General features: G+C 39.5%; 2 protein-coding genes across 3 annotated transcripts in view; one reads left to right on the top strand and one right to left on the bottom strand.

The window, feature by feature from the left end:
- The window catches only part of LOC106867355 (ras-related protein Rab-14), a 54,732-nt gene extending 40,024 nt beyond the window's left edge, over positions 1-14,708 (top strand). For both annotated transcript variants that reach the window (XM_014912203.3, XM_089338780.1), the window contains exons 4-11: positions 4,144-4,288; positions 5,581-5,626; positions 7,615-7,746; positions 8,271-8,337; positions 9,565-9,652; positions 10,318-10,348; positions 10,976-11,044; positions 13,434-14,708. In XM_014912203.3, coding sequence (XP_014767689.1) covers positions 4,183-4,288; positions 5,581-5,626; positions 7,615-7,746; positions 8,271-8,337; positions 9,565-9,652; positions 10,318-10,348; positions 10,976-11,044; positions 13,434-13,539 — 645 coding nt within the window. In that variant the 5' untranslated portion in view covers positions 4,144-4,182 and the 3' untranslated portion in view covers positions 13,540-14,708. The remainder of the gene's footprint in view (positions 1-4,143; positions 4,289-5,580; positions 5,627-7,614; positions 7,747-8,270; positions 8,338-9,564; positions 9,653-10,317; positions 10,349-10,975; positions 11,045-13,433) is intronic.
- Positions 14,709-16,700: 1,992 nt separating this feature from the next.
- Positions 16,701-23,059, bottom strand: part of LOC106867356 (tektin-like protein 1) — a 57,998-nt gene continuing 51,639 nt past the window's right edge. Inside the window, exons 4-6 of the mRNA XM_052975379.2 lie at positions 22,871-22,966; positions 22,405-22,509; positions 16,701-20,996 (exon numbers count right to left, since the gene is read on the bottom strand). Coding sequence (XP_052831339.1) covers positions 20,811-20,996; positions 22,405-22,509; positions 22,871-22,966 — 387 coding nt within the window. The 3' untranslated portion in view covers positions 16,701-20,810. The remainder of the gene's footprint in view (positions 20,997-22,404; positions 22,510-22,870; positions 22,967-23,059) is intronic.

A 23,059-nucleotide genomic window follows, 5' to 3' on the forward strand; every position in this document is an offset into this window, starting at 1 on the left:
TGTTCTCATGTAAGGACCCTGCTATGTTAAAGATAAGGACATACTGTTGTTGTCTTAGTTTTGCATTTGAATTAAGGACAGGATGGTCATTGTTGGAATGTCTGCTGGATCAAATGTCTGCTGGACCAGGAGTGACCTGGGGCTAAAGAACAAAACCACTAACATATGCTGGTGATTGTTATTAGCCAAATGTTCAATATCAGCTTCCTTTATACCAATCACTGCCTGCACCTCACACACACACACACACACACACACACACACACCAGATATACAAGCCACACACACTTGCCAGCCATTCCTTGCCAACACCCACCCTCTCCTCTCAGCATCATTGGCTGTGTTCTAGTTACTGTGTCAGGCTCTGGCTGCAGACTCGTCCAATATGTTCTCGGCTGCTCTCTTCTCTCCTCTCGTTGTTGTCTGTTTCTACTTCACTGCAGTGTCTGTCTTTGAAATGTCAGGATTGTGTATTACCCTTTTACACCCACACACCACCTCTCCATTGCATCACCACTCTACTACATCCACTACAGCACCCAGCCATTCTAACATAATTTTTGCATCCAGGTTTTTCCATGTCTACATCATGAATTGGATGGCTTTTCTCTCCCCCACCATGTAAAGCCACATATTCAACACCACCACCTTCATCTCTTTCATGAGGTTCAGCCTCCTTCTAAGCTCAGCTCTCACCTGTTGATTAAAATGACTGAAACAAGAGAACATATATTGGTGTATTGTTTCTGTTTGTAGTTTTCCATCTCATATGTTGCTGTTTTTGTTTGTCCATCATCTCAGTGGTATTTCTTGTGCCACTGGCCAGAATGAGACAGTTGGGTGCAGCTGACTGGACACCAGATCTATTTTTGGTGACAGTACATTTTGGCACTGGGGGTACAGAAATATACAGAGAGAGAGAGAGAAGCATTAGAAGGAAAAAAACATTGAAATGTCTGTCAACTAATTGAGTGTCAGATCGGTGAGAGCAAGAAGCTGGAACCAAAATGTCTGCTTCCCCGTTCCTGTTGCAATCAGAGGAGTTCAAAGGCATGGATTTAAAGTCTTTGAAACACACCAAAACTATGCTGAGCATAAGTCTACCATGTTTGTTTCTCCTTTTTCCATTAATCACTTCTATGTTCCATTTTGATTTCTCATCACAAACACTCCATCATCATCATCATTTAATTTTACTTTTTTTTATTCTGTCTTGGTTTGGATGGTTTGACAGGAACCAATAAGCTAGAAGGTTGTGCCAAGCTCCAGTGTCTGCTTTGGCATGCTTTTTACAGCTGGATGCCATTCCCAACACATACAATGTCTACAGAGTGGACTGGGTGCTCTAAGGATATTATGAATTACTGATGTAACCGTTGTTTGGTATTAGGCAAAGTGAATATACGAGATATATATTTTTGTGTAGCAAAAAAAAAGAAAAAAATGGTAATGCAAGGGAAACAACTCATTGAGATGAAGTGCTTTTAAAAATGATAAAAAAAAAGGTTGTCGTATTAACCCAGTTGTTGGTGTTGGTAGTTGCTTCAATCGATCATTTGCTGATGCATAATTATGAAGTAGAAATTTTAAAGAATGTCTACAGTCAGTGAACATTTCAGAACATACATTCAGTCTGTTGTCATTATGAAATAATGTCAATAGTTTCTCCTTTCCTTTGAACTACAATGTTCTTAAGGTTTGCTGTGACTGAAGGTCAATAATTGGGGTTTAATTATCACACATTGTGTTTCTTTGCTAAACCATACATTGGCCAATGAAGGCTTTTCCTGGATGGCTAACCTATATCATCATCATCATCATCATCATCGTTTAATGTCTATCTTCCATGCATGCATGGGTAGGGGGTTGACAGGAGCCAGCCAGGTAGAAAAACTACCTTAGGCTACTGTGTCTGTTTTGGCAGGGATTTTACGGCTGGACGCCCTCCCTAACACCAACCACTATGCAGAGTGGACTTAGTGCTTTTTACGTGGCATTCTGAACCGTCCAAAGCAGTGTATCACTAATGAGTTGTTGTCTAGCTCTCCACTTAATGTTCTGCAGACTATTTTTGACAATTGTCCAAAACTGACAGCAAGGAATTCCTAGTAACCATTTGCAGAGTTTAAGCTTCCAGGAAACAGGATGGAGGTGGGTATACTTGAAGCTCTTAACTGGAATAACTAAATCGGCTACGACCATAATAAAGCGCTCATGATAAGTTTATGCAGAGTTTAGATTAGAATGTTTGTATGAGTGTCTACACGCCTGTACTACATATAGACAGTGTATATGTGTGTGTGTTTTCTGTGTTAAATGGAGAAGTGGTGATGAGTGATAATTTAGTAAATGATAATAATAATTATAAGCTTAAAGCTTCTAAATGTTTACCATGTATTGACTGAAGAAAATAGTCTAATATTGGGGCATATAAGCCCTCAGTGGAAAAAAAGAGGGTGTCAGTACACACAAGCCTTGAACCCACACCTCTTGTATTTGCTTATATTTGCAATCAGTGTGCTAACCATTACACCAACACTATGAAATTATAGCTCTTAAATCTGAAGGAAAGAAGTGAGTGGGTAAGATAGTGTAATAGTTAGCACATTTATTGCAAATATAAGAGTTATGGGTTCAAGTACCTTGCATATTAACACCCACTTTTTTTTTCCATTGAGAACTTACATTCCCCAATATTAGACAATTGTCTTTAACCAATCCACGATTTGACTTTCCTTATCCTTCTACTCAGCTCTGCAAAATGTTTGAGCTTTCCAACTCTTCTACTAGGCTTTGCAGAAGATCTGAACTTACCGTTCTCTCCAGTTCTGCAGGAGAGTTAAACCTCCTCCTCCTCCTCCTCCTCCACTCAGCTTCATGATGTATCATACACACACACACACTGACTCCTATCCAACTCTTGGAACTTTAGTTCCCTTACGTGTTTCTTCTGTGCCCTATATTGTTGCACCCTCACCATTATAAACCACTCCCCACCCTATTCTATCCAGCATGCAGCTCCATTATTGGTGCCTGTCTGAACTGGGTCAGCCTGTTTATAAGCCCTGCACCCTCCATATACCCCTGTTTCATTTCATCCCAGATTGACAGCATCATTAATCCTAAAAACTGGATGTTTTATAAGTGAAAAACAGCAGTGGGATTGTTTCTTGTGGATGTCAAAGGAACGAGGAGATTTGCCAAAAGAAAAAAAAAAAACCACCAACAACGACCATCAGTGATGTATCTCAGCTAGAAATAGAGCCATAGTCTGTATCCAGTTGGTTTTTCTTGCTGCCAATATGAAGCTTGCAACAAAATATTGATTCTTTCATACACACACACACACACAGCCGTTTCTTCTCTTATATATATCTAGCCTACTGTCTCTCTCCTAAACTAGCTGACTGGGTTATATAGTACTAGATTGACTTACAGTGGTGTAGGTCACTGATAGATGCTGATGAGAGATCTTAGCTACATTTGGAAGGCCATGAACATCACAACAACACAGCCAAATGGATTCTTTCCTAGATATCATTAGGACTAACTACCTCTCATTGTTACATGTCTATTATTGTCGTTGAGCCTAAGTCAACACTGGTCCAGTGAAGCTGTGGTGATGTGCATTCCAGCCATGACTGTCCCTCCTTTTTTTCTAGTGGCATGTATCTGTGACTAGATTTATCTAATGGGTCCTTTTGAACATAGTATGTGTCAATAAGACTCGGCTGTTATTTTGAGCAGGTTGCACAACCATGTATAACCACCATCATTGGCTGCTGTTTCTAGCAAGTTGACCAACTCTATAGAGGTACTGTTTCTTTTGTTGTGTCTGTAATTAATACAAGAAATAATTGCTTTTATCAGATGAGGTACAATGGGGGTACATTACAAGGACAGTTTACAACATGTTGGAAAAGGTGGGGGGTTATATACAAGAGGAGGGAGAAGAAATGGAAAAGAGAATAGAATGCGATAAAAAGTCTACAAAGTGTATGGACTAATCCAGGGGAAGCTTCAACTAGGGCCAAAGAGCACATGATGATCTAGGGTCATCCTGATCACTTTAGGTGATAATGTAGTTTAATGATGGCAATTGTTGTTTCTCTGCTTAAATTGTAATTTCTGTTTGTTTTTCAGACTTTATTTTGTTTTCCCTCTTGTGTGTCTCCATCAAAGATGGCCGCGGGGCCGTATAACTATTCCTACATATTTAAATATATCATCATTGGTGATATGGGTGTAGGGAAATCCTGCCTCTTACACCAATTCACAGAAAAGAAATGTAAGTTGAAACTTTTTTGTCTCTTTCATTAACCCCCCTCCCCCCCCAACCAACCAACCAACGCAATCCTCTCAAAGGGATCTTATTTCAATGGAAATCTCCCCTCAGTATTTCATATAAACAACCTTTAGGGCCTGTCAAATTACGTTTCAAACCCCTACTGATGAAAGGCAAATATTCGTTACTTCATCAGCAATTTGGCTACAGAATGCTTAATTATCACAGTGACAGTATTGAGTAACCACACACCTATCTCTTCACCCATTTCTTTAGTGGATATATAATGACCAATTAATATATATTTGCACAATTGTCACTGGACCCAGAGGTGTGTCTGGTCTATCATCACATTCATCTAATTCTATTATCTCTCTCTCTTTCTCATCTCTTTACAAAGGTCCTCATTTTTTTTCTGCTCCCTGAACAATAAACCAGCCTCTGACTCCCTTTCTTTGACTCAGTTTATCACAGCTGAATGGTATCAACATTTAATGTTGTCATAAAATAAATTGCAATGTCTCAATATTCACCTCTTGTGATGTAAATATTGTGAAATAGAATTGAAAGGGACTTGAGAAAGATGGAACAAAAACAAGTTACCCACAGACAGAAGAACAAAGGTGACAGTAGGTTGCTGGTTTCTGGAGCAAGCCCTTAGTTCTTCCCTTTTGATAACTTTGGGGAGAGATTAAAGCATGTGATGGGGTTTGTTGTTGCTGTTTCTTTTCTGCTTAGAACCAGGCCAGGGTTTGGTAAAAAAGATGTTATTTCACCCTTGGGCTATTTGTAGTTTGTTGATGTTGCCATTTCTATGCCCTTCTCTGCTGCATCTCTTATCTCTGTGTGAATACACATGCACACACACATGTGTATATGATAGTCATCATTTTATATCTGCTTTAATGCTGGTATGGGTTGGACTGGTTGGTATTCAAGTTAGTCTCAGTTGGTTCCTATTCAAAGTTGGACTTTCCTACAGGAGTCAGGGGAACTATGTCCTACTTCAGCATTCCAGTGTGTGCTTGCGTAGACACACACTCATAAACATACATGCAGATAAAACAGTAAACACCACATAAAATGTATATGCACACAAACACACTACTCTATACCTACATATAAAACTACACACAACATAATTATGTATAAATTTTACACACACACACACGCGTCTAGTTCACCAGAGAAAATATTTACCTTCTCCTCTTCCAATTTTATGATGTATATTTTTAACCATTTTATTTTCCTTGTATATTTATGTTCAAAATGAATTCTTTTCTTTCTCCCTGCAGTTATGGCAGACTGCCCACATACCATTGGTGTGGAGTTTGGTACAAGGTAACCTACTACTACTACTACTACTACTACTGTTGATATCACCTTTTGTTTGTTTTACACTTTTTTAGTGAACAACTGTTGCGGATGTATTGTGTGTGTGTGTGTGTGTGTGTGTGTGTAATATACAAAATGTTTATGCTGGTGTATTAGTATAGACTGGTTTGTAAGACGTTTGTTTTTTACACATACATACACACACACACACACAGACCTGCACATTGTATATATACCACTGTAGAATAATGTGTGTGTGTAAAATAGTGTCTCAGTAATATATTTGTTTGACCCATGCTAGAATGGAAAAAAAAAAGAAACAAATGTGTGCACACACATATTTATGGATGGAACTTAGACAGCCCCTAACTCCCACTTGTTAGAAGTGCTGTTGTTAGGTGAGTGATTTCAATACAGTTGATTGTTCTGTGCCACAATACCATTGAAGTGCAAGAGAGAGAGAGAGAGAGAGAGAGAGAGACTGGTTTTAGCTGTAAAGAACCGAACCAGTTGTGCATTACCTTACATAGGATGTGTGGGTGGGTGGGTGTCTGTATTTGATGGATCAATATACCTGATTGGACATCCAACAGTAGAGACATTCATGTGTATATGAATGTGTGTGTGTGTGTGTATGTGTTGATGTATATGTATGACTGTCTATATTTGATTTATCAATATATCTGATTGGACATCCTAGAGACATCTTCTCATATCTGTTGACCATTACACACACACACACACACACACACACACACACACACACACACACACACACGACAGTTTTGCTGCATAGTATAGCTTGTACACTTGATAGATCAATATATCAGAATGAACATTGAACAGAGAGAGAGGGAGGGAGGGAGGAAGGATTGTGTTAATGTATATATATATATATATGTGTGTGTGGTTGTATTGGGAAGCTCAGTGCATGTGAAAGGACGTGACTCACCTTCTCACATCTATGGATCAAGCTCAGCCATCTGAAACAGATTCACTTCAAGACATTGAAGGGTGGAAGGAAGGAAGGAAGGAAGGAAGGGGTCTAAGACAATGCTTGGCCAGAGTGGTTACTACCGGGTGCGCAGGGAGTTGAACCAGGGTATAGATTTAGGCTGCAACCCAACAACAGGGACTTTGACTCCTTCTACCCTATTCTATTGACACAGTTACTGTAGAAGACATTCAACCAAAGTGTTGTGCACGGAAATTGAACCTGAAATCATGTAATTTATATTTTGAGATGTGCTTTTTTCATAGATGTGGAGTTACCTCCCTTGCTGGGCATGAGAGAACCTGGATGGAGTGGGGGCATAAATGGTGACCTCTTAAAATGCCTGGGGAGGAGTCTCTGCTGTGCGATTCTCAGGGGTACAACACATCTCAAACATTGATCCACGATGTTCATTGGGGTCTCGCTTCTTCTGCAGATGATAGCAGTCTTTGACACGAATCCGTTCCTTCCATAGTTGAGACTTATTAACCACACAGCCATGCCTGCCCCCCATTTCAGGGAATAAAAGGGGGTCAGAAGTGAGATGAAGATCTGCTTTGTGCCTCTGTAGCCCCTGCCTACCGTCTAACCTCGTCCTTCTCCCTCCCGTGCGGTTTCTGGTTCAGTCCCGCTGCATTGGTACCTTGGCCAAGTTCTTCAACTGAAGCTTTGTCGTTGCAATCGGGTCAACAACACCTGTTTCGCTTTTTGAGTGACTTTATCCATGGTGGTGGTCATTCTGGTCTGGCGATAACTTCCTCCTTCCCTCCGCTTTCAGATGACCTGAAAAGCTCAGGACCCTCTCCTTCGGCCCTTTACTGAAATTATATACATCCACACTTATAACAGTCACCAAGATGTAGTAATGCACACACAGCACCACACACACACACACACATACATGCACACAGCACACCTCCTCCTCCTGCAATCATTCTATGTGTGTGTGTGTCCCCTTTTTTTTTTTTTTTTGTAATTTAAATTTTTAATTTCACTTCAGAATAATTGAAGTTGCTGGTCAGAAAATCAAACTTCAGATTTGGGACACAGCTGGTCAGGAACGTTTCCGGGCGGTCACTAGAAGTTATTATCGTGGAGCCGCAGGGGCTCTTATGGTCTATGATATCACGAGGTAAGTCTTGAGCAAGTCTCTCTCTCTATTCCTGTCTCCATCTACTGCATGAAATCTTCTCAAACGATTAAAGAGTGGCTTTTATAAATGCCTGGACTGAGAAACCTCAGTAAGTTGTCCCCAGTTTATTACTGATGCTGATTAGATAGCAGAAGTGTAGAGGAATGAATAGACCCTTGTGTATAACTGGTACCAGTTCAATCTCTAAATATCATCATCATCGTTTAACATCCGCTTTCCATATGATTAATAAGATGTGATTGATAAAAGGAGCTTAATGACAGATGATTGATAAAAGCGAAAGAGTTTATTAACAAATGATTGATGAAGGATTTACTTTTATAGGATTGAAAAAAGCCTTTATATAGAAACCAGGGGATTGACGAATATTGAAATGGGTTGGGGGGAGGGGCAAGGAATGGAAACTAATTCTGCGGAGTGGGCATGGCTGGACATGTACTCACGTTTCTCTCCATCCTTCCGTCTGCAAATGTCCTAAAAATGCTGAGTTGGTTCTGTTGCAGGAGAAGTACATACAACCATTTAAGCAGTTGGTTAACGGATGCCAGGAATTTAACAAATCCTAATACGGTAAGTGGTACCAGTCTTTTGCTTTCATTCAATTCTTTTACATCTCCACCATCACCACTGCAAGTTTTTGTGATGGATTGACCTACTAGAAATAGCAACCAAATCTCCCTCAAACCACATTTTACTCTCTCTTATAAAGGATGCTGTTGGTAATTTTGTCCAGGTGTCTACTATTCTTAAGAGTCAAAGAAGGTTGGTCATGGCTGGAATGATCTTTGTCAGTGTGGTTGTTGTATCAGGGTTGGCCTAGGGTTATATACCACCACCTCTTCTCCTGCCCCTCCTCACTCTCTCCTGCAATCTGTCTTCTTCTCTGGAAGCTGTCTGTTGTTGAATGTATGTTGAGCTGGGTGTATATAGTATCATAGACCTGTACTATGTAGTTGGTATAGATAACCCCTAGTTAAACCTATGATCAAAGACACTCCAGCCAGGACCATCCTGTTTTATTATATAGCCATCTGCTTTTCATCTGTCTTTATGCTCTGAGTTCAAATTCCGCCATGGTCGACTTTCTTTGCCTTTCATTCTTTCAGGGTTTATAAATTAAGTACCAGTTGCGTACTGCGGTCGATCTAATCGACTGCCCCCCCCCCCAATTTCAGGCCTTGTGCCTAGAGTAGAAAACAATATAGCCATCTACATCTATGTCTTCTGATTCTCAACCATTTTCCACCTTTGGACTCCTGTTCTTCCGATTTCACTCCAGTTGACCCTCTTAGGCATTTGACATTTAAAAATGTCCCATTAAATTTTTTTAGAATTAAATATTTTTAAGAATTGTGTTGAAAAATATTGTTAAGACATTTTGTGTATTGGTGAAGCAGTCAATTTATTGCTGATTAATTTTAACAAAAATGGCCCAGGGACCATATAAACTTCGGTTGAGAATCGCTGATTTCATATGTTCTTCTGTTGGGATGTAATTTGAGAGGGATTTGGCTACTCTTTCTAGCAGGTTGTGTGACTACATAAAGATTGTCTTATGTTGGTACAAACACAAATTCACATCACAATACTACTCACACACACACACACACACACACACACACACACACACACACACACACAACAACACCAACACAAGTTATACTCACAAAAACCCCATTACAGTGCTATTAAACACACCCTCACCCTACACCCAATCTGTTGTGTGGGTGTATATTCCATAAAGTTGCTTGTAGTTGAAATGTAAACTAATTAATCTCCAATATTTGTATTGATTAGGTTATATTTTTGATTGGCAATAAATCAGATTTAGAAGGACAAAGAGATGTTACATATGAAGAAGCTAAACAGTTCGCTGAAGAAAATGGTAAGTTAGTTCCTTCTCTTTAGTCTTGTTGTTCTGCTGCTGCTGTGCAAGTGGAGAGAACTATTGCAGCCTCTCTCTGCCTCTCTCTCTCTCTCTCTCTCTCTTTCTCTCTCTCTCTCTCTCTCTCTCTCTCTCTCTGTTCTGTATGTCAAGTTGTCTTCAGTCTTGTGACTGGGTTGATTGGCAGTGAACACTGAAGACAGTGGGGTGAAGGGTTCTTTGAGGTGATGGACGAATAGTGGTTCACAAAGTAATCCCTTACTTGAAAAAACAAGTAAGGGTTGGTGATAGCAAGAGCATCTGGCTGTAAAGCAGTTGGTCCAACCCATGGAATAATAGATGTAAAACAAACGAAGGATCAAACACATTTGTATGGCTGTGGGGTCTGTTCACATGCAGGTGTGTGTGTGTGTGCACATGCACATACATATAGTCACAGCTAAGCATCCATAGATACAGTGTGTGTATATATATGTATAGAGAGAGAGAGGCAATTACATTCATGTGTATATATGTTAATAGATGATCACTACTATGTGTGTGTGTGTGTGTGTATAAATAAAAACTGTGCTCATTAAAATCTGCAGTAATGTACACGATATGTGTACATAATTCACCAGTGATTTGAACCTGTTTCTAATGTTTTCTGACCTCTTCTCTTCCAGGTTTAATGTTCCTAGAATGTAGTGCTAAAACGTAAGTAATCTGTCATTATCATTGATTATCAGTGTTCTTAATTACTGATTGATTCACTGTCACTGTTAATTCATATTGACAGAGACAAGCCTTCTATCAAAAGTACTCTGGTTTATACAGTTGTGTGTATGTATGTATAAATATATATACACACAAACACAACTGTATGCATTGATGTTGAATAATTGTAAATGTTGTCCTCATCTAAATATTACCTCTGTTTACTAAATTATACCCTGAATTTAGTTATAATTAATTGGAAATTGTTTAGCTTTTTATACCTGGTAATTAACATTAAATTTAGTATGGGAAGGCATTTTCTATCATGGTTACTTAGACTATTTATATATGTGTGTGTATATATATACACACACTCATAGTCACCCCATCAGTAAATATTCTTATTTATCTTAAACTTACTGGAAAATAAACTTATCTATTTATTTATCAGGGTAGGCAGTTTATTTTACCCACCCAGACACCTGGTGTGTGTGTGTGTGTATGTGTACAGCTGATCTTCTCATATTGGCTATAAAAATAAACTTGTGGTTTGGTTTGTAGAAAATTGAATCTAATTATTGTCTATGAAATAACGTTTAACAAAGTAATTAATGTGTGGTATTTCAGTGGAGAAAACGTAGAGGATGCTTTTCTGGACACAGCTAAAAAAATTTACCAAAATATTCAAGATGGAAGGTAGGTGACTGTGAATGAGCTATTAAAGTTAATAGGTGGATGTTGTTGTTTTTGTTACTACTGTTGGAACATAAGTTCATCTAAAACTCCAATCCTTCTAACAATATTTGAAGTTGTATTAACCTTGGTCTATCCCTGAAGAGTATGGAGCATTTTGGCCCCTACCTATTTGGCATCAGGGTTTCAATGCTTATTTATTTCACATCAGATGGCTTGTCCCTGGAACCTTTTGTTTATATTCTATAAACTTTTAATCCTAACTACAATAATTTGTTTATTATGGCTGAATGAAATGTCAAACAGAAAAGGAAATGTTCTCATGATGGATTTCTGTGCATTTTTGACAAAGTAGAACTTATGGGAAATTACAATGTTGGCACCTTGAGCAGGAAAAAAAGGGAGAGGGTGAAACATTAAGATTGCATTAAACCACCCTGATTGCCACAAAAAAATCTTTCTCGCTCTGTGTTTGTAGCATTTAATACACTTTAAGGTTGCTTTCATTCTCTCCCTTTGCATGTTTGTGTCTGTAAAGAGTTATTCCCCCTTCATAAGAAATACAAAATCCAATTCTGGGAGTTGTCTTGGGTCATAATTGGTTCTACTTTGGATGGGAGAATGGTAAAACAAAAAAAAGACATTGGGGGTTAACTGGAGAAATGAAGCAGTTGTCATGTGAACTCTGCCAAAAAAAAAAAAAAGAGAGAAATGTCACAATTATTTCCAGATGAAATACAACTGTTTTGACAACTTTGCTGTTGAGTAATTATGGATTGTTTACCTGATCCATTAATATGGAGGGAGGGTGCAGTGTAGGGAGATATTTCAAGTCAGTCGACTCACTGGATAAAAGGATTTGAAGTCTTTTTAAAAAGTGCAGACATTGAAATAAATTTACTTTTATTAATTGAGTGATTGGAATTGTTTCTGGTTAAAGTGAAGACTGCTGTAGATTTAACTGGAAGGTTTATATACGATACCAGAGGCTTCTGATAGATTCTTCTTCCATATTTGTCACATCACCTCTAGATTTTATCCTGTTGCTGTTATATTTCACAATTCTCTCTCCTCCCTATGTCTGTGTGTTTGGAGATATACGCACACACTCCCAACTCAAAATTCATGATTGTGTAATATATTATCTACTCCCTTGTTCTAGAAATGTAACATTTGACTTTATGAAGAAAGGTTGTTCAGACAATCCCTTAGCATTTTAGGAATAATTTTCATTTTATTACAATTTTCTTTTCTATACTTTTGATACTTTGAATATTTTTTGAGATGTGTGCGTGTGTATATATATATATATATATATATATATATATATATACACACACACACAGGGTGTGGTGAATAAACTGTTGTCTAAATTACACAAAAATGAAAATGACACTGACATCTCATATTTATCAAAATTACATAAAAATATCTTGAAATACTAAATAGTAAATTTATTCAGTGAAATTGCCACTGGCTTCAACCACGGCCTCCAGACTACTTTGGAATCTTCTTGACGGTCTCCTTGTTTGTTTAAGTTGGTCAATGCTACTGTAATCCTTGCCTTCACTTCATCTTTGGTGTTACAAGGAGTTTTATTGATCTCTCGCTCAACTGTGCCCCACACAGAATAATCAAGGGGGTTGCAGTCTGGGGAGTTAGGGGTGATGTGGTTGCAGAAATTGTCTGACAGCCACAACTGGGTCCTCCTGCTTGTGTGGCATGGTGCAGAGTCCAGTTGCCAGGCATAGGGTCTTCTAGCAGCCAGCCTCTTGACCCAGGGCAGCACCACCTCTTCCAGGCACTTGATGTAGGTTTCCGTGTTAAGCCTGAGGCCATGTGGGAAGATGAATGAGGGCATAACGTTGCCATCACTAGTGATCACTCCAAACACCATGATGTTGACTGGATGTTTGATTTTTATCACTCTCGGAACATGTCTTCAGATTGATACCCAAACACTCTGAAATGTTTGTATTGGAGCTTCTGGCACAAATGCCAAGTAGTACAGCATGTTGTTTCTAAATTTCTGGCGGAGTGAATTGTGTCATGACGCTGTTTTTTCACTGACGGTGCCCTACTGACCCTACTATACTGTGAAGTAAACAAAATGAAAAACAAACAATATATTTAATTTCAAGACTGCAATTCTCAGAAAATATTAATACATTATTGAATCTAGAGTAGATATATTATGAATGTAGGCAACATTTCGAGTTTCCTGCCTGCCTTCAAGGGCAAGTGCCGTGTGTGTGTGTGTAACATTTATGTTCCTGAGTCTTGTTAACTATTTCCCCTGTGATACGAGATGTGAAAATTTATTGTAAATACTTTTTGTTTCTCTGTAATGTTTCTGTTGCTTATTAATGCCATTTCCCGTGTGTCTTTGCAGTCTTGACCTGAATGCTGCCGAGTCCGGAGTACAGCACAAACCGTCAGCTCCCCGTAATGCTCTTAATACAGACCAAGCCCCAAGCAAAGAGGGCTGTGGTTGCTAGCCTTAACAACTAGTGTGCTATCAACGTGGTGTGTAATGACATCAACATAGAAACACTCTTCTACAACTGGACGATGAATGAGAACACTTATTGAGTGTGAGTGAGGGAGAGAGAGAGAGAGAGAGAGAGAGAGTGAGAGAGTGTGAGTGTGCGTGTGTGTGTGTGTGTGTGTGTGTGTGAGTGGGAGTGGGAGAGTAAGTGGGAGTGAGAAAGGATGACAAATTGAACAACCATTCCATGTTCTGCCAATGTTGTGTGCAGAAGTTCCCAAATATTGTGGATAGTAGGTGCTAGATGGCGGGGGAAACCAGCAAAACCTGCACTGACCAGCAACACTGACCACTTCAATGTTGACCTCCTGCAAAATCTTGCTGCTGTCTACGTGTAACTGGGCATCTAGGGACAGCTCTTCAATTTTTGATTTTGTTTTTTTTTATCCTTTTATGTGGCTTTTTTGTTTTTGTTTGTTTTTGTTTGTTTTTTTTTCTTTTATGTATGTGTGTGTGTATGTGTTGTTTATCTTCTTCCCTCTGTGCATGTGTGTGTGTGTGTTCTGTCTAAGCTGGTCAATAGCACCTGCTGGTAATTTGCATATCAAGTCTTTCCAAAAAAAAAAAAAAGGGAAAAAAAAAAAAGAAAAAATGTTAAATTAATTTAGCCCAAACCTGCTGCCATTTTTGTAGAGTCCTGCCTAGTTGTTGTATTAATGCTAACATCCCAGTTAGGAAACAGAGAGAGAGAGAGAGAGAGAGAGATGTGTTGGTCGATGATCCACAATATGTATGTATATATACATATATATATATATATATTGCCACCCACCCCAGTCCTCTTCCTCCTCCTCCTCCTCACAATTAGACGACAACAGCTGTAAGCATTTTATCTTTTTGTTGACTCTCCTCCTAAACAGATTAATATGTTGTAAGTCGTTAAATATAATTAACTGTGATGTCACATCTAATACTATATCTGTCTGTCTGTCACATCTCTCCTCTGCCCTTTCCCCCCTCCTCCTCCACCCCGTCTCAACAACACAACCAATCACTTCCTCCGCCTCAATACTACAAAACCGTTCCTTCAATTGTATGGAGAAACAGTTCTAATGAGAGGTTTTAATTAATTGTCATTTATTGTTATTTTGTTTTTAATTAGTAAAGACAAGAAGAGAACCAGTTGTATTATGTTATGTTTCTTTTTTTTTTTTTTTTCCAATTTTATTCATATTTATTCTGTCTGGGGTTTATAACTGTGACCTTTCACCTTTTGTTTGGCTGACATCAAGGTTAGTGAACTTTCTCTGTTTAAGCTTTGACATTCGTTTCTGATGGAGTTTGTTACACACACACACACACACACACACACACACACACCTTACTGCTGAACTTCTTAACAACTTTCCTTACCGTAATCTCCTTAACACCCCTCCTTGCTCTCCCTCACTCCCCCTCTCCTGTATCACTCTACAGTTTATATAAACCCACAACTTACTGACAAAGAATCCAGTTATTTCTAGATTCATTTTTATTGAAAGTAAAACGATGGAGGTCCGGTGGGGGGGTGTCAAGAATTTCAAGTTCTGTCTTTTGTTAGTTTTGGAAACTAAAACCATTCTATTTATTAAAAAAAAAAAACCTGTTGAAAATGTTTTATCCTTAGAGTTTCTCTTTCTTGTAGCTGACTTAACAATTCTTTCTATTTCCTATCTTGAAGAACCCTTATCCCTAATTTACCCCAGTTTTAGTTTTCTATCATTTAGTTGGCCATGGTTGGCATCTTCCAGAGATCTTTGGAATCTAAACTATTTTGCTCTCTCTTCTCCCTTACACCATTGCAGGCTTTTTTTTCTAATAAAACCTTATTTTTTCTCATACCCTACTCCTTCAACCTTAACATATGTTTAAGGGTCAGTTTGAAAGTCAACAAAATTTTTTTTTTAAATGCCCACAAAAGTAGTTTTTCAGTTGTTTCTGAAACCGTATCTCAACTGGTATTTCACAATATGTCGATATTGCCTGTGATCTGGGGATCTATTATTCTAGAAATGATTCTCTTATATTCTCTAGATCACGTTTTCTTTTCTCTGTGATTCCCTGTGGACAATTTACACCATCCAATCATTTTCCACGAAAGAACCAATAATTATTGTATGTTGAAGGTGTGTGTGTGTGTGTGTGTGTGGAGGGGAGGACTGACCAATCATTGCAGCCACAAGTCCATTCTCACCATTTCACACTCTTTATGAAACTAAATAACCTGTAAAATTAGATTTCAACAAAAGTAGTTTTTTTTTTTTGTTCCTATCTTCCTTTCTTATTACAAAGGAGTTGGGGGGGGGGGGTCTCTACTCCTTCTCCCCTGACACTACTACTACTACTACTACTGTTGTTGCTATACTGTGATGATGAAATGATGTTTGTGTCTTGAGAAAGGTCTGTCACTCACACTCCAACATCTAATATGTAACACTCAATCAGACTCCACTTCTCACTCCAAAAATTACGAAATAGATTTTTAAAAGGTAACCAAAGCTACTCAGTTCTTTTCTATTTGTCTGAGGTTTAGGTCTCTCCTCCAGACTGTTTGGAGTCTCCACTCCAAAATATTAGATTCAGAGCTTCACTCAATAGTGTCGAGTTGGGCTTTCCATTCACTACTGTTCACTGTAGGCCTCGAACTCCGACCTCCGACCTCCCCTCCATTCTCTTCATTCTTGAGAAACATTTGATGATGAAATAAAAAAAAGGTTTAATAAATATTGGAGTCAGACTCTCAGTAATAAGGCTTCTCCCCCTCCCCCCCCTCTCTCCAATATCGACATTATTTAATATTGTGTATTTCATAAACTCTGTCCTGCTTGTAAATATTTGTTTGTCCTTGGCAATCTACTTTTTGTTGTCCAGCAACAAAACTAACCCCAATGTCAGCCATTTTATCTCCACAGATACAAAAAAAAACAAAAAGGTTTCTCTTTGAACCTTCAACATGGACGCAAACAAGTTTATCTATCTATTCCCCCGCTACTTTCTCTCTCTCTATCTATATATATATATATATATATACACATATATATATACATACATATACACATACATATAAATATATAAATCTTATATATTGAACACTGAACAAGGGTTTTTTTTTTTTTTTACTTCTGTTTCAACAATTTTTCTTTTTGTGTTTATTTCTCTGTAAATTTCTTCTCTTTTTTCATTCCAATCTGCTTTAGATAGGAAATTCTTCTTCTTCTTCTTCTTCAATAAAGCATGTCTGACCACAATGTCAGCTTGATTTAGGCCAGAAACCTTGTTGTCTTTAATCCGTTTGTCTACAGCCACTCTGATGGGGGGGAATGTTGCATCCACACCACACCAATAGATGACAGTGCTGCTGGCATCATTACACCACCACCACCACCACCACCACATTATGACTTGGCAGCCCACACAAACAGTGTGTCCCCTCCTCCCTCTGCTTCGCTGACCCCCACCTCTCTCCTCCACGACCTCCATCCTCACTGTATCTCACACAACACAATCATCCAGTCCTTCATCATTTACACCATTCAGTGGTTATCACCTACAAAGATGCCAGGCACTGTCCCTCCATCTGTGACCACCTCTCTTTTCTAACAAATGAGGACACGTTTCACACTGGATTTTGACCTCCTTCAAATTTTGGGAGGTCAAAGGTGAAATATTTGACACTAGCGGGGTGAAGTCAATAACATGGTTAGATGTACAGAGGTCATTGAGTGACCTTTTGTGTGTAGAGGTCATTGAATAATCTCTGTATAATGTATTTACTGGAGGTGAGATTTGAACCTGTCACTCTGATGTTTGTGTGATGTCATTTCTGGTCCCTTGACACCAGTTTTCTCAATGGGGAAGGAATCTGTTTGATAATGTGACAGAGGAACACCTACCTTACGATGTAGGTGGATGCATGGGTGTATATATATAAGGAGTAAGAAAAAGTTGGGGTTGTCACCCCTGCTGGCAACAAAGAGCTTCTCCCGTCAGATTGAAGGGGCAGAATTGTTTGATGTGGAATGGGGGACAAGGGATTTATAAAGTGTGACAAGAGATAAGGCAAAGACGTGTAATGTCAGTTAGGAGGGAGAGAGAGAGAGAACTGGATGAGAAAGGGGAAAATTCTTGGAGTAAATGGAATTTATGGAAGAGGAAGACTAAGCAAGACTTGGAATTGGATTTGTGCCAAGATCCTCAGTGGTCACTTTGCCCCAAGATTCAACTACTGTTATGAGTTGGTTCCTCTGTAGTTGTTTTCTTTCTAACACATATTTTTTGCCCTTGTAACAGTTGATGATGAAGCTCCTATGCTACTCATTAGCTAATTAATGACTTGCTTTATTATGCAAGTGACTAGCTTCAGTTTTACTTCATCAGATATTTTCAGCAACTACACCCATTGGCCATTCTGACCCTATAAACAGCCCACTTCAATTGCTGCTCCCTCTATAAGACACCACATTCAGCCTCCTCTCTTAAATATTTCCAAGTTTGTCCTCATTTCAAACTTCTTTTCCTGAAGGCTGCTTCACAAACCAGAACACCTCACTTCTCTCATCACAAAACACTTTTTCTCCCTCCCTCCCTCCCTCTCTCTCACTCTCTCTCTCACTGACATATTCTTTGCTACTTCCTTTCCTCCACTCCTAACTTTTATCGATCTCTACTGCCCCACTGCCAGGTTACTTTGGAACCATGCTTCAGCCACAGACTTGGTCTGTAACTTTCAGCAGGTTGTCTCATAGACCTTCCCATTTGTCCCCTTCTCACCATCATCATCATAACTTGAACTGCTCGAAGCATTGTCTTTTCATAAGTCACTAATCAACAACCAATACTCGGTAGTGTGCTAGTATTTACAACCAAACCATTTGCAATTCCTCTTCTTCAGTTGAGAATGAAATTTATCTGACTTCCATGATTGGAAATCTGTCCAAGAGGTTGACTGGTTTCCTGAAATTTGTCTTAGCAAATGGTTCATTCCTTTTGTAGTATCACAGAACTCCAGAAGCCTCTATCCCTCCCTCATTCCTAGAATCCTAGCACCCCCCCCCCCCCACTCTGTGTAGTTCAGTGCAGCCATTAGAACCAGGATAATGCTGTCTCTTATTTGTGACCAAAGTGGTTTGCAACAGGGCCTCATAAAAACCATCTTTTTACTCCTCAATTAATCCTGTCTGTACAACAAACAGTTGCTGCTGTTTTGACAACAACTTGTGTCTAAGTTTAATTTTTCTGTCGCATAATCTCAATTGTTTAATTACATTATTCGTTCACTAATGAGTCTTTCTTTATGTAAACTAATCCAGAAGACTTTGTACCCTAGTTCTTTACCCTTGAAGTGTCTTGCCAAGACCCCTTTCTATCGTAGCCCTGGCACACATCCACTGTTGGTCGTGCATATTGGAGAAGTTGTGGACTTTAGTCCTTGTTTTATTGCTGGGATGCCCTTCCTGTCACGACTCATTTCACAGCAGAAGAATTTTAAGAAAGGAGTCTGGACTAATGGCGGGAGAGAAAGGAGAGAATCCTGTAACGGAAGAGTGGGGAGAGGGAAGAGGGAGAAAAAAAGAAAAATGTCTTAGATTATATGTAGAATGGCAATGTTGTCAAGAGAGCCTTATGAAGTTTAGAAGAAGATTGATGGGAGGAGTGGAGCTGAGAGGGGACGTGTAGGAGATATTTGGGTCTGTAAGGTGGGACTCATTTGCTGGCCTCATCTGTTCTGTCATCCTCTCTCCTATTCACCATACCACCCACCCACCAATTCTACAAATTAACAAATGTACCCACCATTAGTCTTTCCACCTCGATTGGGGACACACACACACACGCACGTAAGTGATGGCTGCATGTTGCTTGCATCAGATCCTTTTCTCTCTCTCTGATGCCCCCTCCTCATTTTCCTGCTGTTGCTCCCTCTCCCTACAACACCTTGACACCCCCACCTACATACCTATCTATACTTACTGGACCTGTTCCCTCATTTTGTGGTCGTGGTAACACACATCCATCAGATTTTCCATGTTTCTATCACCTCCCTCTTTTGTTACATGTCATACTAATACATTTCACCTTTGACCTTTCTCTCCACCAAAACAACAGTTCAACCCAGCAACAACAAATCAAACAATTTCAACACCACTAGATGACACTAGATCCCTCTTTGACCAGGGGTGAGAGAGTGAGATAAATGAAGATGAATGTTTAACAGTTCAATACATGCTGCAAATGTTTCAGTAGCATAGCAGTTTATTTGCACTTGGTATGTAACAATCATTATTATATATGCTAAATAGCCAGCCACCGCATCAGGGAAGGCAAAAAAACATTCAGTATATATAGTGATTGCCACTTCTTTATGGAAGAAGGCTATTTCTTCAATTAGTAGATGCTGCCATGAGATCTCATGTAACCAGCAGCTCTAACAAAAGGCAGACTCAACTGCAGATGTTGTTACTAACATGTCCAAGCTGAAAAGTGTCTGAGATTACAATCAAGTCCTGTTTGTCCTTTCTTCTATATACATTATAATATAGGCGCAGGAGTGGCTGTGTGGTAAGTAGCTTGCTTACCAACCACATGGTTCTGGGTTCAGTCCCACTGTGTGGCATCTTGGGCAACTGTCTTCTACTATAGCCTGGGGCTGACCAAAGCCTTGTGAGTGGATTTGGTAGACGGAAACTGAAAGAAGCCCATCATGTATATGTATACATATGTGTGTGTGTTTGTCCCCCCAACATTGCTTGACAGTTTACCCAGCTGTGCCATGGTGTCGAAAGCTGCTTCATTGCTATAAAAATAGGGAGCACTGATGAAATAGTTGCGTAGGTGAGTGTAGCTACATCTAGGAGAGGAAGATGTTCCCTCTCTCAGCTGACTTCTCTCTCTACACACAGTTGACTTAAGACCCCAGGTTCAGTTCTCCCTTTGGTGTTGATTTTCTACAACACTGAGAGGAAAATCCCTTGCAGGGGTTCATCAACTGGCTAGAAACAGCAGCAAAATCTCCCTCATATCACACACACACTATACATGAATTGCTAGAAATAACCAAATCCTGCTCAAACCGTAGAAGCAACATAACTCAATGTAGTCTTAAGTATATAAATAGATGCAATGGCCATGGCTGGAACACATCAAGCAAAAATAATCAAACCTGATTCAACAACAGTAACCAAAGGAGAAAAAGAAGAACCTAGATTTCTTCAGAACTCTGGCAGAGATTTAATTGTTTTGGTGCTAATACTTGTTTTTGATGGGCCATTTGTGGTCAGCATTGCGTCGCCTCAGTCTCAGCACGTCGCCATCCACGAGAATGGCTCTGGCCTTGCTGCGGAGGTCATTGTGGATGTTCATTTTAGCCAGGTTCAGTAAATCAATGTTCCTGCTGTTGTCAACAAGGGCATTCAGGAGGATATTGCTGGCCTGTCAAAGACGAAAAAACACAGGTTCAGGGATCAATCCTTCAGTTTGTTCATTGAATTCTGTGGCCATGGGGCTTTGGGTGGGGTGGGGGGAGTATACACCCTCCTCCAGGTTCTAGTAACAGCAGTTTTCTAGGAAATAACAGTTAAAACCTTCCTCAAAGTCTCAAGCAACACTTATCTGTGAAGAGGAGGACACATTGTAGAATGCAGTCCTAGGTGTATTGTGCCAAAGAAAATGGCAGGAACCAACTGATAGCTCTAATTTATAACTAAATCAGTTAAATTTTCCTCAAATTACAACATGCTGTATTTGAAACTAATACACTGGAGAATATAGTCCTTGATACACTATGCCAATGAAGAAGTCAGGAACCAACAATGGGTCTCTCTATATGGTAGCTAAATCTGTTAGAAATATCAGCTAATTTTCCCTCCAATCACACTTTGCTGCATTTCAAGAGAAGGACACATTGGAAATTATAGTCCTTGGTACGCTTGTACTAATTGAAAAAAATAGGATGGTCATGGGTGAAATAATTTGTTCAGCTCTAACCTGGAGTCAACCATTCTCATTGTGATTAATTTAAGGGACAGCTCTTCCTCTATGGGTTGCCATGAAGTGATCCCTAAATTTCCCATTTCTCACCAGATACTCTCATAAACAATGTCCATGGCAACATTGGTGATGCTTAGCAACCATTTCTAACAAGCAGTAACTTAGTAACCGTTTCTACAGATTGGTAACTAAACAACTGTCTCTAAGGATTGGTACCATAGCATTTGTTTCCAAAGCCTGCTGACTAAGCATCCGTTTCCAAGGTCTGTGGGTTGGTACCTTAGTAACTGTTCTTAAGGATTGGTTACTTAGCAACTGTTTATAAGGTTCAGAGCATTAGCAAGCCTTTCTAAACCAACATGAGAGTTTAGTTTACTCTGGGATATGAGGCTACTCTTTCACATATTAACTTCTCTAGGTAACTTTGTTTCTCAGCAGTTTGGCAGAGAGCAAGGCTGAGAGAAGTTAGTGGTTGATCAACTGGTCAAGGGATCAAATCAACAGTGAGATGTTTGTTGCTTTTCTTTTTTTCTTATGAACTGTGGTGTGTTTCTGGAAAAGCGAAACTGGAACATCCGGGATGTATTAACAGCCACCTGGCAGTGAATGTCTAATATATCTTCCCCTCTTCACCTTGCCCTACCCAGGACAACAAGGAACAACTTGCTAGAAATAGCAGTCTTTTCCCAAATTATGTAGTAGTACAAATTAGACAATGTAATAATGGTTGGTATACGAAAAAGACTGGATAGTCACAACTGGAACCCCTTGGAGCATTATATGTCTACTGGACCCCATTGAGTGATGCAGTGTTGAGATAGAAAGAGGTGGGTTGGTCCCTTCTACTTACATCTTGAATGTCTTTGGTTCCGGACAAGTCTTGTCCACCATGGCGTTTGTACACCTCCACCATTGGTCTGTTGATGCGTTCTCGACAGGTGAGATAGGCCGTACGCTGCAAGAGAGGAGTTACAGTAGAGTATAGTGAGAGAGGAGGAGGGGAGAGAAAGAGATATAGAGAGAGGAGGTACAGTTGCTGAACACGTGACTGGAGAACATCTCCAGGGGTGGGGGGCTGGTATGGGAGTGCCAGCAATGGAAAGCAGAGGTGGACCTGGTTGGCTCTACACAAGACAATACTTAAGGGACCTGGGATGAGCTCTGCCCCATCAAGCAAGAGAATAGAAGAGGCAGTATGGTTGATTGTAGAGAAAGAAATCTAGAATAGAGAGTGGGGTATAGAGATGTACATCAAATGTGCTTGTGATACAACTACACTACCATGCTACCACCAATACTATAGTAGAGAGAAATACCATTAAATTATTCTTTGACAATTCGGTTTTGTCTGACAAAATGTTGGCCATTTGTAGTGACTTCCTGTTTTCACCATTATGTATGGACAATTGTTGCTGAAATAGAGAGACAGAAAGGGCAACAGTTAATACAAGCGGGGTAACATTTAATATTGGGTGAATATATTTGCAGTCATTGGTGAAATACAG

This window comes from Octopus bimaculoides, chromosome 21, assembly GCF_046866305.1.
Source record: "Octopus bimaculoides isolate indiv1 chromosome 21, ASM4686630v1, whole genome shotgun sequence".
NCBI classification, from domain to species: Eukaryota; Metazoa; Mollusca; class Cephalopoda; order Octopoda; family Octopodidae; genus Octopus; species Octopus bimaculoides.